The sequence below is a fragment of the Suillus discolor genome (genome assembly GCF_016758755.1).
Source record: "Suillus discolor strain FC423 chromosome Unknown F5147scaffold_19, whole genome shotgun sequence".
NCBI lineage: Eukaryota > Fungi > Basidiomycota > Agaricomycetes > Boletales > Suillaceae > Suillus > Suillus discolor.
The window spans coordinates 461,822-479,324 of record NW_024541266.1 but is presented as its reverse complement, the minus strand read 5'-3'; the positions used below and the strand labels follow the sequence as shown (position 1 = coordinate 479,324).

The window sequence follows — 17,503 nt, the reverse complement described above, 5'->3', positions numbered from 1 at the left end:
AAATCAGGGACCAGTAGCCAATGGACGGCCGACAATCATTAATCAATTGATCAATGCAAGGAATGCCTGCATCGTCGTATTCCCCGTCAAATATCCTGCTCCACAGGATTTTCTTCACGAACTCCGACCGAGCGAGGTGGAAGTAGCATGTTACATGTGTAGCAGGACGCCGCGTGCAAATGAGTAGGACATAAGATACTGCTTGACGGAAGCGGTAGAGAACAATTATTGCACTTGTTAGACACACTTGATTGGAACCTGATGGTAAAAACGAAAAGAGAGAAACCAGGGAATTAAACAGGTAGGAATGAGAGTGGGTGTGAGGCTTGTACATGACCAAGATGGATTATCATAATAACAATTCCAATGTGTGAGTGAGTGTTGTGAGGGTGAGATGACAGCGGCGGAGTGTATACCGGCAGGCAGGATGTTGGTCGGAGTGCGTGATCAAGTCAAGGAAGTTCTACAGCGTGGATATAGATAAAGGGCTACAACTCTTCAGGAATGTTAAAAGAAAAGTACGGATGGTGCAATGCGTCTCGAACGGTAATTCGCTGTGCTGGGTCAAAGGCAAGTAATCGCCGCACAAGATCCACAAATTGTTTGTTGATCTGGTCCGTCGGAGGTATTACGTCCTGTGAGGAGTCGTTAGGAGAAGCCCAGCCAGTCCACAACTGGTCGTCCTACCTGAAGAGGTCGGGTAGCTCGCACGTCCTTCTTGCTCTGCCGCGAAGCCTTCGGCTTCGGCCAGTCCAGCCGTGCACCGTCCTTGAAGAACTCGGGCTTAGCCCGCGCTCCGAGACGGGCGAACCGATCAGGCATTTTACCCATGACCATCTCCATCATTGCGAGATGCTCCAGGTTGTCATGCGTCTGATACAAAGCGACACCAGTGTAGAATTCGACCAAAATGCACCCTAATGAGTAGGCGTCACACGGGTATGACCACCCTAAACCTAGAATGAAATGAAATGTAAATATGTGTCGGAGAAAAATTGAAGAGAATCCCACTTACCAAGAATAATCTCAGGCGCACGATAGTGCCGCGTGGAGACGACGGTTGAGTGATACTCTTCCTCAAAGATTGCTGATCCAAAATCTATGAGACGAATATCTGTTGAAGAGAGCATCCTTTTCGTCCGTGTTGGTGCGTTACGCTGACAAAGCAGGTAAGTTATGGAACTCTGACACATCGGTCACATCAAATCGTACCTTGCCAGGTACAGATACCACAGTCAGTCGGTAATCGTTGCGTACAAGCAAGATATTTTCCGGTTTAAGATCCGTATGAATCAAGTGAAGGTCATGCAAGACTGACGCAACATGAGAACTCTAAGACGAAACAAAGGATACGAAGCACTTACAAGCTACGCTACCAAGCAATTGCCTGGCGAACGACTGTATATGGTTTCGCGGGAATGGCGCAAATTCATTTTCCTTCAAAAAATCGTATACACACATGCCAAGTAATTCTGACACCAGGCAAATATGGTTTCGATGGTCGAACCAATGCAACAGATGAATACATTTGCTGAAAGATACGTTCAAAACGAGTAGATAGTTCGTTGTCGATACGCACTGGACGTTTGATGGATCGCGCTCCTTCAATTTCTGGAGGACGCGAATCTCGATCTTGCTGGCATCGCGATACTTCGGGATAGCGCGGATAATCTTGATCGCTACCCGGTTCTGGTTATGGATATCAACCGCTTCTACAACCTTGCCAAAGGTTCCTTGCCCCAAGAGACGAACAGTACGATCTAGAAGAGAGAAGTTTCATCAGTTGAAAAGATATGATCGGGGCAAGAGGGTGACTCACATCGATTATAAATAATGTCATCTGGGACAATAATGTAATGGCCCTCCTTATCATCACAAGGAATGTTGCCATTGACAGTCTGTGAGCGAAACGTGAGTATGCACTGGAAGCGATTCTGTAGAACGAACGATGATTACGTACATCAGCCGTGGCAGCCCCGCTGCCGCTGGCCCACGATTTGGTCGACGCCACGGGTTGCTGCTGGTGTAGTACAGCGGCTGTCTTCTTTGTGACAATTGGACGGGAGTCATCAGCAGGCTCCCGTCTCCTCTTCTTAGGCGCTGGCGCCACGATCGCTGCGGACGAAGTGCTCGCTGAAAGGGTCTGTGCCTCGGCAGCAGCACGGGCCCTTGTCCGTATTGGGGCGGAATACACTGGAGATTGATATGAGGTCGAAAAGACGTTTGTATGGGTTGTTGCGGGCGATATTGTAGAAGGAGGAGGAGTATCTTCAATAACTATGACTTCACGGACCCTGCCTTCTTCGTCGACCTCTTGAACTTCGCTGTAGCTCACAGTATATTGATGTGCACGCTTCCTCTTGCGAGAAGTAACTGGAGGAGTGGGCATGACTATGGAATTTGGGAGGGCTCTTGTGCTATTGAGAGTGAGAGATTGTGGAAGATATTGAGGCAACATTGGAGCAAGCTGACGATGCAGAGCTGTCTGCATCGTCAAAATTGATGCTGTAGCCGTGATGGCAATGGTAGAAGACGAAGAAGGGACGTTAAGGGAAGGATATTGAAAGCCAGCGTAGGAGCTGAACGGTGGACCACTTTGAGAGAATGTAACACAGGATGAAATGGTAGTTGTTGTGGTTTATTTATCACGAAGTTATAAAGTTGGTTTAGCCACTCGCTGATAGCCACAAACCACGTTAAACCAGCGCACGGACAGCTGTGGTTTGTCGAACGCTTAAAACTGAGCCGGGGCCCTCTAGGGAACCTTCTGCCAGAATTCTGCTATAGGGCTTCCTGTGGCCGCCGGTATACTCAGAACCCGACGGCATTCTGCGATATCATTCGAGGCCATGAGCTAGCTCAGAATCCAGCATGGAACTATTTCGGAGTCCTATCGTGGCCTGTTGTGCAGGGCCTGATATATATATATCTTGTTTCACTAACCAAACCCCTCAAGCTGTGTCATTATCATATGTATGGGCAAATTTATATACCATTTCTTGTTTTTAGGTCCACGTTTGTCCCGCTTATGATCACTACCTTTACCAATTTCCCTTCTGTTGCTACCGACCGTATCATGGACCACCAGCCTAGAGCCGCTCCGATGACGTTCACAGCATGACTGCTGCTCCAAGCTCTCCCCGCGAGTGCTCCGTCTGAGCCTCGATCGAGTGACTGACAACGGTGAGTACTACATTTCATTCCATCAGCATCAGATGGGCGTTGCACGGGCGAAGGGGTGCCGATTGGCATATGAAGGATCCGAAATAACTAGCATGTCATCGTGGCATTACACAATGAATCCAAGCAGTGTGATCATGAGCTTTGCAATCAAGGAACCTTATTCGAGACGCCAGCGACCTTACACGGTAAAGGAAATACTAGATTTGGATCATGTTCATAAATATTTATCATAAACTCTACCAAAATTGGCCATGAAATGGGCTTAGATTTACCCATTTTACTAAGAAACGTGACCATAATTTATTGACTACTCGTCACGCGCATGTGTCACAGAGGCCGTCGCTCGCTGTGGACGACGTCGACTGCGAGTCAATCCCCCTTTGTTACCCCTCAGCTCATCGTTGCTTTCGGCGACGCAAATGCAATTATGCGGAGTCTTCCATTTCCAGTAGCTGCCACCTTCGACCATGAAGTACCAAGTGAACATGGAACACCGTTCAGCCCTGCTAGTGATATTCCTATTGATCCTGCACTCGCCGGGCCACTACCCATTGACCCAGCTATCATGGGCAACGGAGCCGTTCAGTTAAATGTTTCGCAACAGGTAAGTTATGCTTGATGATTGAATATGTCATACCGCGCAGGCGCCAAACGCGTCGCGTGTTGTAATTAGAACTCTTTGCAAGACGGCTCATATACTTGCAATTAGGGTCCACCCGTGCACATTCCAGAGGATTTCATTCCACCTCACCCTCGACACTACTCTCAGGAGCCTTCACAATATGACCAAGGTCCCCGTGGCGATCCATTTGCGCCCCAACCTGCGCCTTATCTACATATTCAAGAAGAAGTCGTTCCGCCACCCATCAAGCCACCAAAGAGAAAGCGAAAACCCCGGCGAGAACCTGAGTGTGGGTTCTGTCAGGGGGATGACAAGAGGAACAAGGAGGCTGAACCCGAGGTCATGGTCACTTGTGTAGAATGCGGTCGCAGTGGTATGTGTAGTCACCCACAAAATTGAAATTTTGACAAAACTTACAACTAGGTCATCCGAGCTGCTTGCAACTTGGTGCTATAGCAGACACCATTCGTTCATATCCTTGGAAGTGCACCGAATGTAAAACTTGCGAAATTTGTCAAGAAAAAGGCGATGATGTGAGTAAGCCCCCTTAACTGTTAGAAATTGCTCATGTTCATAACAATACAGGAGAGAATACTACTGTGCGACTTTTGTGATCGAGGTGTGTTCTATACGTCATCTATATCTTGGACAATGACTAAGTTACCAAATCAATCAGGGTGGCATATGGATTGTATGCAGCCTCCCCTGGAAGAAACGCCTCCCGGAACATGGCACTGCCCAATATGCCCCCCATCCCTCTTTCCTTTGGAATCCGACGTTGCATCCACCACAAATTCCGATCCCCAAGATAGAGACGAGGCAACTGCCGAGCCTGAAGTGGATGTTGAAGTTGACGATGGTGATGACGATTCGTCTGAAGACTCTTCGGACTCTGAATCTGCATCCGATGATACCAATACTGTGCAAGCACCGACACCACGCCAGCGACCCAGCCAGCGAATAAAGAAGCCGCCAAAGCGCAGAATTGAACAGCCAACCCCACGGCCTCTCAAACGCATCCGCCTGCGCTCGCCTGCGGCACACCCGCTCGTCGTACGTCTGCGAATCCCTCCAAAGGGTAAGGGCAAAGAGCGAGAAGAAGACCCTGACAGAAATATCTTCGAGGACTTCCTCAACCCTGCTGATAGGGACATGTCAAAAACAGGGATCACAGACTTTGACAGAGCACGATTTGATAAAAGTTGTCTGGCGGCTGAGGTTTTCTCTTGTCCTCTCGTGCTCATGAACAATAAGCTAACTCCTCTACACAGGAAAAACTTGCACCACCTCAATCAGCACCATCAGTTGACACACCTGATCCCCCAATAGCTGGTCCTTCGTCTCGTCCCCTACGGTCTCACGCTCTCCAACACATAACAATACCTTCCTCAATACCAGCTCGCTCGCCAGTGCCTTCCACACCTGGTGCGATTCCGCACACACCTTCCACCATCCCTGCTACCCCGTCAGGTGTCCCAACGCCTCCCTCCACGTTACGCATCCGGATCATCCGCTTCGGGAAGTATGATATCCACCCGTGGTACGATGCCCCCTTTCCGGAAGAGTTCTCAAATATCCCGGATGGACGATTGTGGTTCTGTGAATTTTGCCTCAAATATATGAGAAGTGGCTTTGCTTTTGGTAGACATAGCGTGAGTTAGGCCCATCACACGGGGGTATATACGAGTACTGACTACTTCGCAGATGAAATGCAAAACACGACATCCACCAGGCGACGAGATTTATCGCGATGGTGCCATGTCTATTTTCGAAGTAGACGGACGCAAGAACAAGATATACTGCCAGAATCTTTGCTTGTTGTCAAAGATGTTCCTAGATCACAAGTCACTCTTCTATGACGTCGAACCATTTTTGTTCTACGTTATTACAGAAACTGACGATATGGGTGCGCGTTTTGTTGGGTACTTCAGTAAAGAGAAATGTTCTCCGAAGGACTACAACGTCAGTTGTATCATGGCGTTACCTGTGAGGCAGAGACAAGGATGGGGAAATTTCTTGATCGATTTCAGTGAGCACTCGTAACATAAGGTCACAGCGATACAAGTTGACATTTGACTTTAGGTTATCTTCTTTCCAAGAAGGAACAACGCGCGGGATCACCCGAGAAGCCACTCTCAGGGCTTGGTCAACTGGGGTACAAGAACTATTGGACCCTCGCACTCATGCGATACCTTCATACATCACCGGAAAACCCAACCCTTGAAGGTATGTTTCTAAGCTTCCTCAAATATCGGGCGCGTTGACATTCATTATCGACAGCTATCAGCAAGGGCACGTCTATGACTATCGAAGATATTTATAATACCCTTCACGACCAGGGAATGATCTCTGTGCAATCTGTTACACCGCCTATGAGACCTACACCAGGGCAAGCTATCAAGTTCCCACGAGGGCGCAAGAACGGCATTGCGCGGCGTCACCTTCAGCGGCAGAGCACGCTAAACAAGGAGGAGGAGGCCGGAAGTAAGGCCAACACACCTTTTGTTCCCCCTACGCGGTACCAGATTACCTGGGATCCTGAGAAGGTGCAACACTACCTTGGGGCGTGGGAGAAGAAGGGATACATGAAGCTGAAACCGGAACGGTTGAAATGGACGCCGTTTGTGCTGGCACGGACAAAAGCTGGCGGGGAAGTTTTGCAAGCGGAGCTGGGTGCCGGCATGGGTGCTTTAAACGGCGTTGCGGAAACACCAATCCCAGTCACTGATCAGGTGGACAATCAGACGCCGGCCCCTGGTTCTGCCGAACCCTCCATCAGCGTATCTGAGGCAGCGCCTACAGACACTCATCATGTCGTAGACACTCCTGCAGCGCGTCTGTTTGATGACCTCATAGCCGAAAACCCTGAAACTCCTGTGACAAAGAAGCAATTGCGGAGTCGCGTTAAAGGAGGCGAAGTGCCTCGGTCCGTCTTCTCGCGAACGCAGTCGAGTCGTAACACGATCACGCGCACTGCCCTCCAACGACACACACGTTCTGTATCGGCTCGCCCTATTACTGACATCGACGGTGCGGTCAACAATGCTGCCCCTCAAACTGATGAGCTGGCAGAACAATCGAGTCCTGATATTCCAGCCAAACGGCGACGAGGACGGGCACGGATAAAGCCACCGGATGATGCGTTATCAGCGGTATCTGAGTCTGGGAGGATGACTGTTTCACCGTCACCATCAAGACCCCTGACTCGAGTCAAACGCAGGAGGATAGAATCGCCTGTGTCAGAAACCCCTTCAGAGCGTGTGGAAGGCCGTGCTGAGCTGCCTGATGGTCCTACTCACTCTAACGGTCACATCAACCCCGTCAGTGAGGTCGGTCAGGAGGAAGATGTCTCTCATCATTCATCCGGATCATCTGGTTCCGTCAATAATGGCGCTCAATCTCCTCGAGTGGAGACGACCTCGTCTATGTCAGAACTAGATACACGATCCTCACTTGCTCAGTCGCAACCACCGGATCCCGAGATTAAGTCGGAGGAAGCGGATACGCCTCTCACCGGCATAACCAGTCGACACAGCGTACCAAGCGACGACACCTTGTTCGTTGTGGAGACTGCAAACGGGGTAGGGAGCAAGGACTCTGGAGGCTCTGATATTATCGGAGCCGTGCACTCACCCACTTCTCAAACTACCTGGAGGGAAAGTGCTGGTCAAGACTCAGTGCCCATTTGTTCCGCTCCAACACTATCCAACGATCTCGATCAATATTCTGATCTGGACGCGGAGGGTGAGCCGGACGACGAGGTTGAATGAAAAGTTATCTAAATTCTGGCCACTACTGCTACTATATCATGATCTCTAGTACTTCGTATTGCTACATACATTGTCTGTACCTTACTTACTTTTGTCGGAATCAATCGGAAGAATGTGAACTAGAACTGCCTGACACGACCTAACCTGGTCCACCACAGGCGAACTGGTACATGGTGATTTGTTGTATGACCGGTTTTGTTTGGCGGCGACTTTAGAACCAAACAGCCCGCCTTTTCTCAAGCCGAGCCACAACACACGTACGAGCGGCTCACGCTGGTTCATTGTGGTTCACAGCCTGGCCTATGGAATATGGAAACCAACAAGTGAGTGCTAATCTCGTAATGTCCAGACTCCACACCCCTTCCACTTGCGGTCACCGATGTGCAAGATGTCAATAACAATGCTTGTACCTGCAGCAGCGACCCAAGCATGGCTTTTGGCCATCTTCAACGAGACCCAAATCTGCAGACTAATGTCAGCAATGTCTCGGTACGCTGTATGTTGCTTCGAAGCCTTAAGCCACTGATATCATATCGACTTCAATGAATGATATGTAGAGTTTGAATCAAGCGCTGGGGTCGCATCTTAACCCTACCATTAATGGGCGTCCCCAATTCCATGACGGCGGAGCATATAGGCTTTCTGATTCACCGCCGACCATTTTGGATCAAGCTTCACGATCTACCCAACCGATAGGTGGTCCCTCTCATTCTTCACCCAATCACGAGTTTTCGGTACTCCCAACCAACGAAACTCAAACTACCAGTGGGCCCAAGCGTAAGCAGACTGACGGTTTGGTTCCCAGTGGTAGTTCACAATCAGGCAAAAGACGGAGAGAAGGGGAGGACATAAATGACCCCTTTGACACCGATGGTGCGCACGGTTCTAAACACTGGACTGACGACGAGAAGACAAAATTGTTTAACTGGCTCATGGGTGTTGGGGAAGACAACCACTGGAATGCACTTCGGGCTACAAAGAACTCGTGTCTTCGCGAGGTGTGTATTCAATTGAGATGGTGCACTAATGTGTGACTTACTGGGCGATAGTGTGCCATTGAGGTATTTGGTGGCAAGAAGACTTATCAGGCGCTAAAGGGCTGTTATGAACGAAATTTCAATTTATTTAAACAGATCTATGCATTCGAAAGTTTTCACGCGCAATTGGGGAATGGTCCTGTCAGCTTTACGAATGAAGCAGACAGATTGCGAGAATATGAACGGCGCTTACAAATTGCTCGCAAAGGCGGTTGCGACGTCGGCAATGTGGGTGTCAAGACGATTGACCATTGGCATAGGTCAGGCTGGTATACTTTGTTCCACAGAAGGTGTGTTGCCTTTCTCTTGATTGCAGGATGCTCTAAGATAGCGTGACTAGATGGAATGGTGATCCTGCCACTACTAGTACACGACCCGCAAACCGCCAAAATAACGTCCCAGGGACGACCAATTCCCACGGCGGCGAAGATGACGATGACGATTCATTAGAAGCAACGGAACCAATTCCAATTCTTCAACCTCAGATTCAACCTCAAAGCGCACCATCTCATCCTCAACCTCAAGTTCAACAAGTTCATTCACAAGCGCGCCCTCCTACCTTCGTTTTCACATCACAACCCTCCATTGCAAATAAGACTAATACCAACGAGCTTCCGATACAGGAAGCAGGACCATCAAGTACCCCAAGTCGAGCCGTCTTCCCCAACGTACCGTCGCCAAGCAGTGATACGTCTGTTATCAATTTTACTTTACCACAAAACATGATGGCTGCATGCTTGCAGCTTTTGCAAGCGCAGGTTCAACACAGCAAACTCAAGCTAGAGTATCTTAGGAGACGGGAGGAAAGGGAAGAAAGAGACAGTACTGCTCGCAAAGATGCCGAGCGTGCAAGACTGGAAAGAGAAGCCGCCGAGTGGGAGCACACAAAAGAGACAGCTAATGTCAAGCACAGAGCCCAACTTGCAACAGATGTATTGGCGAATCCGGTGGTAGACGGATCTGTGCGCCAGGCTGCGGCCGATTATCTTAAAAGACTATTTGCTTCGGACTGATTCGGACGTATGGACAACAAGTACTATATAATACTGGATTGTGAAATGGTTCGCCACCATATCACAGACCATTGATTGTGGGTCATTTCTTGTCAGTAAGTAGTTTATCGTTTTATCGAATTCATATTTACATGGTTGTGTTGTAGCTGAGTGTTGTTTCATCATGAAGCCAGCTACATAATTTTGATTCAATATAAAGGTGTGTCTAAGGAATTGTTTGCTGGTAAATATTGTTAGCATTACGACTAGCAGATGCTCAACCATGTCCGATAGCAAGATGTAGGCAGTATCCGGCTAGTATGCATACTCTGACGCATGTACCGGTGAAGCTATGTTCCCTCAATGATCACTGGGTGAGTGGATCTCTGACTACAAGCAAGACAACTCCCACAAGCGCTAGGCCATCGAACCTTCAGAGACGATCAGCAAAGAGAGCTTGATCAAACATCTAGATGACGACTCGTGGGTTCCGGACCCGGTCCATTTTTGTCATATTTTGCGCCATGTGCAGAACCTGTTCCATCAGTCAGTGCTATGCTGGTGGAAAACATCTTTTCTAAGAAGTACAGAGGACAAGACGCATCCGCTCGACCGGTGATATTGGCCACGATCCACCTGTCGAAATCAAACGTAAGACGGAGGACGCCGCTATCGGATGGAGCAAGGACAGGCTGAAAACCGGATTTTTTATAGAGCAATTAGCGTTAATGCGATCATCCGCGAGAACGAATGCTGATTTCGGGCAAGTTCAAGGAACGCACCTCATCACCCACGGACTGCGAGGATTTGGGACTTTTTTCATCAAGTCGCAATTACTAGTTAATGCATCTTATTGAACGGGTCTAACATGTATTCAATTGAACTACCATTTTTACAGCTTACAGTTGTGTCCTACTCAAACGGCCGAACGTTGTCCTGCTCTTGTCCCCGCATTACAAAAAGCCGTCGATTGATAATGTCTTTCAGATTCTCTGTCGCGGGCCCTCAGCAAGCCAAGCTGTACTATCATAATTATTACCCGCGACAGTCAGTTTGTTCTCAGGTCTCAGAAGTTAGATAGGCAAGTTGTTACCTGCCGGGATGTGACACTGACTCTGTTTGTTCTCAGGAGTTAGATATCATGTGGGACTTGTAGGGACCTGTGAAACCCTGCGTTCCTGTCGAATATGTATTAACATAGCTTAATATACGATGCCGCATCGGCCGCGTGCGTCCCGCCGGAATCTGTATGGTCCTATGGAGGAGATCTACGATCAACAAGTTTCAACTTGGACTCTCCATTGTCTGAGCCACGATTCCCCAGTGCTTCCCACTGTGGCATATCTCCATATGTATCAATAAACAGTATAGCCGTCGGGAAATCATCTTCCCACAGCCGTTGGAGCACAAATGTACTAAAGGGATAGATTTTGGCCTTTCATAACTGTCAACTCAATCTGTGATCATGATATCTGGTGTAGCTATCTGCTTAGTTGCATTGATTGCCTACATAGCTTGGCGTAACACACAGCGGTACACTTTGAAAGACATCCGTGGGCCTGCTTCGCACTCATTCTGGCTAGGTGACACTCAATCTTCTTTTCAAATCGCGGACATGCCTCATATACATCTGCAGGAAGCGAGAAAGTACATCGAAACGCTAAACAGGTGGGGGACCTGGAATTTCAATGGGCTCGCCAATACGGTCCGACTTGGATGGTTAAAGGATGTTTAGGGGTAATGTCACTAAGTCTTCCGACATTCCACCACTCACGAGTTGCATTAGGAGGAAGTTCTCTGGACCGCTGACCCCCGTGCTCTGCAATATGTCTTTCATACGTCTGGTTATAGGTTTTCAAAGAGAACCACCGCCACTGAAACGACGCGCCTCTTCACGGGGGAGAGTATTTTGACTGCAGACGGTGCGTTTTTTACCTTTACTGTCTTAGTAGTACACAACTCATTATCTTTCAGCCGTTGATCATCAAAGGCACAGAAAGATCATGAATCCTGCTTTTGGTGCTGCTCAACTTCGAACATTTTTACCTGTTTTTCGCCGTTCGGCAGTTCGGGTAAGGTAGTCAAGAAGTTTCATGGAAACCTGGCCGCTTATGTTTTTATTTAGCTCTCACAGAAGTGGAAAGACATGGTCCAATTAGGAGACAAGTCCGATGGATGTATAATGAACGTCGGTGAGACTTTGTCCAGAATGACGTTGGATGTCATTGGCGAAGGTGTGTACTCGAAATTTGTCTCATAGGTGTTCAATTCATGTGTATGGATTGCAGTGGCTTTTGACTACCGCTTCGGTGTCCTGAACGACAACGGAGTAGATAACGAGTTGGTGCAGGCGTTCAACAATCTGTTGTATGTCTCGCAATTTTCTGAGTCAGGTCCTATGTTAACACACGAATTTAGCATCGATACGCTGTTGAACCAATCTTCATGGGATATCATCTTCAAGTCAACCTGGAGATTTATCCCTCAACCGGTTTTGAAGTACTTGAAGTATTTGCCTTACAAAGAGTACCGCCGTTTCGCGACATACCTGCAAACAGCCATTCAAACAGGAAAGACCATCATCAACGAAAAAGCAGCTAGTACCGAAAAGGGCAGCAAGGACATCATCAGCATCCTTGGTATGTTCCCCGCCGAGGTATGATTCATGTATGATCACTCACGAGCCTCGGTGTCTCAGTACAGTCCAACCTCATGGAAGATGCACGAGCTCAGCTGAGTGAGAGAGAAATATTGTCGCAGATAGCGTGAGTGATAGATGGCATCGCAAATGATATGCCAGTTATTAATTGCCATATTCTAGCACCTTACTGGTCGCGGGTCATGATACTACCGCCTCATCTCTCACATGGCTGCTATATGAGCTCTCAAAGCACCCGGAGGATCAGCAGCGCATCCGTGACGAGATTAAAGCAGCCAGAACGAATGCGGCAGCCCGTGGCGATGATGATTTGCTGCCCAGTGATTTTAATAATATGGATTTCACTAATGCAGTTATTAAAGTCTGTCCACCGCTTGTTTCCAACATACTATTCTCATTTTCATTTATCACCAAGGAGGGACTCAGATTGCATCCTATAGTTCCTACATTGCTCCGGGAAGCAGATTCAGACGATGTTATACCACTTTCTCAGCCAATTGAGACCAGATCAGGAAAGATTATCAATGAAATACCCATCTCGAAAGGTCAAGGCATCACAGCATCTATTTGCACTTATAACAGGTTGGTTCGATTGGTTATTGAGTTAACTTGGTCTGTAACTTAGATTATATTTCCCAGGCTCAAAAGTGTTTGGGGAGAAGATGCAGACGCGTGGAACCCAAGCCGTTTCCTGGACAGTGACAGGGAAAAGTCATCGTTGGGAGTTTTCGCCAATCTGTGTGTATCTTCATTCATTACACTCTCTCGTGAGCTAAATTAGTCTGACACTCTCAGAATGACTTTCTGTAAGCTATTTAAAGTTCTTGCTCCCTCAAAAGCCAATCTCACGTGTTGTAAACCAAAGCGGCTGGTCTCCGTGCTTGCATCGGGTAAGCGAAACAGTCAACGAGTAGTATTATTGATTCTCATCTTTCTGTGACTAGCTGGCGTTTTGCGTGAGTTCATGATCAAAGATACTGACCATTAGACTCACTCGTGAACTACAGAGTTCTGGAGATGCAAGCCGTGCTCGTGGAGCTTGTCGAGAACTTCGAGTACCGATTCCCCGAAGGTGTCGAGATCGTTCGATTGAATGCTGGACTCATGGCCCCTATGGTTGAGGGCAAGATGCATGAAGGTGTCCAGATGCCTTTAGAAGTCAGTGTCATTGCATAAATTAGGTTGTCTCTGACAGAGGTGGTGGGTGCGGAAGATGACATTTGTAATAACTTGGATAGCATATGCTCAACGCCTGTTACGTCTCGTATCTCTTGATAATCACGCGATATAGAGTAAAATAATGCGGATTATCATATACCTGACTTTGAGAAAACATTTTCCAAATTGCCCGATAAGATATTCTATGCGAAAAACCAAACCGTAGGTCAATGGAATATCATATCATATGTCAGTATAAAGCACAGCAAAACAGATGGAGATGGAAGTAATCGACGAAGAGTGTGAATGACAGGATCGAGCTGCGAAATGTGCGATGGACGTCCAACTTCTGTGTGATCCCAGGGTATAGTTGCCACGTCCCAGTTCGGTAGTGACTGTATGTAGCGCAGTCGTAGTAGAATTCAGTCATGAGTATAGAACTTCAATGAGGAGTAGTATCAGACAAAGGACTTAAAAACCAACAAATGCTCACCTTGTACTCCTCAAAAGTGTCTCTTTATATCCCAAGAGTGCGACAACTGTCGGCTGTCGTCGTTCTGGACCTTCATGCCAATATATTACAATGCCAAGAGCGCGTGCCGTCCAACGGAAATGGTACAGATACAGAAGGTAGGGTTGGAAATTTCTTGAGGTGGATGTGATGCGGGAATACTGACACCAGTGAGATGGCAGATACATAAAATGTGGTGGTAGCGCGTGCCCAGGCTGTGAGGAACCAGAGGTTGCAGGAAGTTCTTGTGCCAAACTCTGCGGTTGACTTGAAATTGAAGCTGCCGACGCCGCGGCGGCACTCGTTTGTTTGCCCACAAGAAGTCCTGCAAACCTTAGCTGACTGACAGTCAGGATTTCCTGTAAGATGTTCTTTTATTCGTGCAATCAGATCAATCATTGTCCCATCTCTGGGCAGCGAGCTGCGAAAGAGCACAGGCGATAGTGATGAGGTCGTCCTTGCGTTTGTACGATGAAAGCAAGCCATCGAATATCTTCGTTTTGATGTCTTCATCAATGCGCGAGATGAGCTAATCAATCCTTGACAGCTCCCTCTACAGCTGGAGGAGCTGCAGCGACTTTAAAAATCCCTTCGAGACACATGCAGACTCTTGCATTAGTCTTTAAGCTTTAAAAGTCTGCTGAGTGACCTGGACAACAAAATTGGACTCGAAAAATACGTGGTCATGCCTCGTGTACAGCTACTTGCAGGTGTCGTTTGCAAAACCCGCGAGGGTGACCTGGATCCTGGGCTCATAGTTGGGGTCGGGACTCGGTAGATGCGCCTTGGCGATATCCCGTGAACCCAGCCGAGCGCTCACAACTAAGTATCCCCTTCCACTGGCCTTGCTCAGACTGGTTGCCAAATTTAATGTCCGACATCGGCAGCCACGGCAGTCGTGATTTTTTGCTGCTGTCCTGTTGAAAACATGATCTCTACCATTAATTTCTCAACGTATTTGTTTTGTTTCACTTGGAATATGTTATGTGTATGTAAAACATGCTCAGCTGTGAAGTAGCTAAGCATTACTTTTAAAATTGAAACAAAAGTTACGAAATAGTGGACCGTCATGATCACTAACAGCCTGAGAGCGTAATAACCGATGATTATCACAAAGTAGATTCTCCCCCCCAGCCGCCACGTCGCGAATTCAAACTTTCAAGCCCCCTGAACCGCAGATGTCTCTTCCAGTATTCTCCCTTCCGACTTTACCTGACGCGCCGCCTAAATCGATACTTGCTTTACAAGGTCTTGATCAAGCTTTAGTTGAAGCTGAAGTTGTCAATCCCTCCTCTCGACTACCCATAATACCCGAAGGAGACGATGTTCGCACTGGTTTATCCGAAAGGACGAGAAGGCGCCTCATAGAACTAGGGATTACTCAACTATTTGCTGGTAAGATCCGTTAATCCACTTGCACACATATCCTGACAGCTCTACAGTCCAGACTGCACTTCTCCCTTTTCTGCTAGGTTCTTCCACCACGCGAAGGTCACTGTACGAACCGTTTGACCTGTTACGGGATGTATGTGTTTCCGCGCCAACTGGAAGCGGAAAAACACTCGCATATGTGCTCCCAATTGTCGAGGTAACGACTCGTGCAATTTTCGGAAGTCTTGATTGATTCGATGAGGTCAGATTCTGTCAACGAAAATTGTAACTCATCTCCGTGCTCTCATCGTTCTCCCGACGCGTGATCTAGTCATGCAAGTTCGAGAAACATTAGAGGCGATTGCAAAAGGACGAGGTTTGAAGGTTTGCTTGCTTTTGTCTGATCCTCAGTCAGCTTACATTTCGAATCTGTGCCTAGATTGGTTCAGCCACTGGACAACACTCATTCGCTCACGAGCAGTCGCAACTAGTTGCGGACACGTCAGCCAAGTATGGATACCAACCTGTGCTTTGTACCCGTACTGACGTTTTCGGAAGACTCTCTGGTGGATCGAGTAAAGTTGATATTTTGATCTGTACGCCAGGGCGCCTCATTGATCACCTTAACGGAACACCCAACTTTTCTCTACAACACCTCCGGTTCTTGGTCAGCCTTTTTGGTTTATCATACTTTTTCTTGAATGATCGCCTCTTTTGCTAGGTGATAGATGAAGCAGATCGATTGCTTGCTCAATCATTCCAAGACTGGCTGGCTCAAGTTCTTGCCGCCACGCAACCATCTCCCAGGATGACCCCTGAGACAACTGAAACCAAAAGCCCAACTCTCCTTTGCGATTCTCTTGCCCCCGCTTTTCTTCACCTCCACAGGGAAGTAGACTTACACACCGACATTGATGAAAAGAAACATGCCTCATGTCAAAAATTACTGTTTTCCGCAACACTCACCAGTGACCCAGGAAAGCTCGCGGCCCTGGACCTCCGAAATCCAAAGTACTTTGTAGTGCAAGGTCTATCTGAAGAATCAGAAATCGATGGTATTCCCAATATTATCGCAGAACGGTTTACCATGCCCGAAGCACTAAAGGTACCTGACAACAAATTCAATCCTACCAGAAGCTCACTCATAAATCACAAGGAACACATGATAATCTGCGAGGCCCCTCAAAAACCATTAATGCTCTTCCATCTTGTGCACAATCATTCCGTCCGCAATGCACTTGTTTTCACAAAGTCGTCCGAATCGGCCTCTCGTCTTGTCCGTTTGTTCGAATTCTTTGAGGCTGCTATCTCCAGCGGAAATCCAATTGTCGTTCGGTCATATTCGAGTGATCTTCCGGCCAACGAACGCAGGACCATATTAGAGAAATTCAAGGCCCAAGAGATCCATTTGGAAGTTCAACGCATTTTGTTTCTGGGGCCTGATGTACTAACCAGACTTTAGGCTCATATGCTCAGATCTGATATCAAGAGGTATCGACATCAGCCATGTATCACACGTAGTCAGTTACGACGCACCGGTGGATATAAGAAAATATGTACACCGGGTTGGTCGAACTGCTCGAGCAGGGAGAACTGGAGATGCTTGGACGTTGGTTGAAGAACAGGAGGTATGTCACTTGATAGACCAACATAGGCCATTTTCGCTCATGGAACATTTAGGCACATTATTTCAAATCTATGTTAAGAAGCGCCGGTCACCTGGAAAGGGTCCGACGAATGAGAATATCAGAGAAAGACACGGTTTCACTCTTATCGGCGTACGAGGTCAGTACACATAATCTATTATCTCCGCGGTGTGCCAACGATAGATGCACCCTTTCAGACATCTCTGCGGAGCCTCCGGGACGCGTACACACGGTAGTTTCCGGTAACCCTGTTAACTGGCCGACGTTAACGTCGGCGGGCTTTTGTAGAGGATTGATGTTGCTCGCGATGAGTCGCATATGATGATTAGTCCCCTGCTTGCTTCTTTGATTGCATTTGCAGCACTGCGCCATGCCATTACATAATAAGCTATATGTGATCGCAACGTTTAAATTAGGCTCATATAATACCCTGCATCATTTTCGATCAAGCTTAGTAGGTTATTTTAAGCGACGGCCCGAGAATTTTGTCAGCAGTATGACAAGCTTGCGTGGATTAGTGTTACTGTTAGGCCCAAAACTTGCACATGGACTAG

The 17,503-nt window shown here is 47.7% G+C and overlaps 5 protein-coding genes across 5 annotated transcripts; 3 read left to right on the top strand and 2 right to left on the bottom strand.

Annotated features, from left to right (window-relative positions):
* Positions 1–488: 488 nt before the first annotated feature.
* Positions 489–2,389, bottom strand: F5147DRAFT_574409 (kinase-like domain-containing protein; the record flags this gene model as incomplete). Its single annotated transcript, XM_041431220.1, has 8 exons — positions 489–635; positions 688–956; positions 1,016–1,157; positions 1,213–1,313; positions 1,365–1,531; positions 1,580–1,760; positions 1,820–1,898; positions 1,961–2,389. 8 exons carry the CDS (start codon positions 2,387–2,389, stop codon positions 489–491), a joined length of 1,515 nt encoding a protein of 504 aa, XP_041294430.1.
* A 1,116-nt stretch (positions 2,390–3,505) lies between these two features.
* F5147DRAFT_651651 (uncharacterized protein) lies at positions 3,506–9,625 on the top strand (the record flags this gene model as incomplete). The annotated part of the gene is made up of 14 exons (XM_041433550.1): positions 3,506–3,787; positions 3,893–4,178; positions 4,229–4,338; positions 4,391–4,424; positions 4,482–5,023; positions 5,077–5,457; positions 5,510–5,834; positions 5,888–6,031; positions 6,086–7,549; positions 7,734–7,898; positions 7,925–8,064; positions 8,133–8,573; positions 8,625–8,902; positions 8,953–9,625. 14 exons carry the CDS (start codon positions 3,506–3,508, stop codon positions 9,623–9,625), a joined length of 5,265 nt encoding a protein of 1,754 aa, XP_041294429.1.
* Positions 9,626–11,056: 1,431 nt separating this feature from the next.
* On the top strand, positions 11,057–13,640 carry F5147DRAFT_687998 (cytochrome P450). The gene is made up of 15 exons (XM_041436881.1): positions 11,057–11,187; positions 11,241–11,341; positions 11,391–11,526; positions 11,579–11,676; positions 11,730–11,838; positions 11,893–11,971; positions 12,023–12,243; positions 12,303–12,369; positions 12,426–12,624; positions 12,679–12,845; positions 12,903–13,001; positions 13,059–13,069; positions 13,129–13,153; positions 13,208–13,219; positions 13,271–13,640. The coding sequence occupies exons 1-15, from the start codon at positions 11,070–11,072 to the stop codon at positions 13,437–13,439; spliced, it is 1,611 nt and encodes a 536-aa protein (XP_041294428.1). The 5' UTR covers positions 11,057–11,069; the 3' UTR covers positions 13,440–13,640.
* Positions 13,641–15,003, bottom strand: F5147DRAFT_687995 (uncharacterized protein; the record flags this gene model as incomplete). The annotated part of the gene is given in 4 exon segments (XM_041436880.1): positions 13,641–13,861; positions 13,915–13,984; positions 14,004–14,439; positions 14,998–15,003. 4 exon segments carry the CDS (start codon positions 15,001–15,003, stop codon positions 13,672–13,674), a joined length of 702 nt encoding a protein of 233 aa, XP_041294427.1. The 3' UTR covers positions 13,641–13,671.
* Positions 14,992–17,439, top strand: F5147DRAFT_687990 (P-loop containing nucleoside triphosphate hydrolase protein). The gene is made up of 10 exons (XM_041436879.1): positions 14,992–15,327; positions 15,375–15,520; positions 15,571–15,687; positions 15,743–15,813; positions 15,862–15,970; positions 16,025–16,408; positions 16,460–16,713; positions 16,766–16,931; positions 16,984–17,088; positions 17,147–17,439. The coding sequence occupies exons 1-10, from the start codon at positions 15,111–15,113 to the stop codon at positions 17,183–17,185; spliced, it is 1,608 nt and encodes a 535-aa protein (XP_041294426.1). The 5' UTR covers positions 14,992–15,110; the 3' UTR covers positions 17,186–17,439.
* The last annotated feature ends 64 nt before the right edge of the window (positions 17,440–17,503 follow it).

Excerpts from the sequence above, each read along its gene's own strand:
- F5147DRAFT_687998 (XM_041436881.1), top strand. The coding sequence starts at position 11,070 with ATGATATCTGGTGTAGCTATCTGCTTAGTTGCATTGATTGCCTACATA. Across the intron at positions 11,342-11,390 it reads TGGTTAAAGGATGTTTAGGG|GAGGAAGTTCTCTGGACCGC; the intron begins GTAATGTCACTA and ends GAGTTGCATTAG. Across the intron at positions 12,244-12,302 it reads GGACATCATCAGCATCCTTG|TACAGTCCAACCTCATGGAA; the intron begins GTATGTTCCCCG and ends TCGGTGTCTCAG.
- F5147DRAFT_687990 (XM_041436879.1), top strand. The coding sequence starts at position 15,111 with ATGTCTCTTCCAGTATTCTCCCTTCCGACTTTACCTGACGCGCCGCCT. Across the intron at positions 15,814-15,861 it reads GTTGCGGACACGTCAGCCAA|ACTCTCTGGTGGATCGAGTA; the intron begins GTATGGATACCA and ends CGTTTTCGGAAG. Across the intron at positions 16,932-16,983 it reads CGTTGGTTGAAGAACAGGAG|GCACATTATTTCAAATCTAT; the intron begins GTATGTCACTTG and ends TGGAACATTTAG.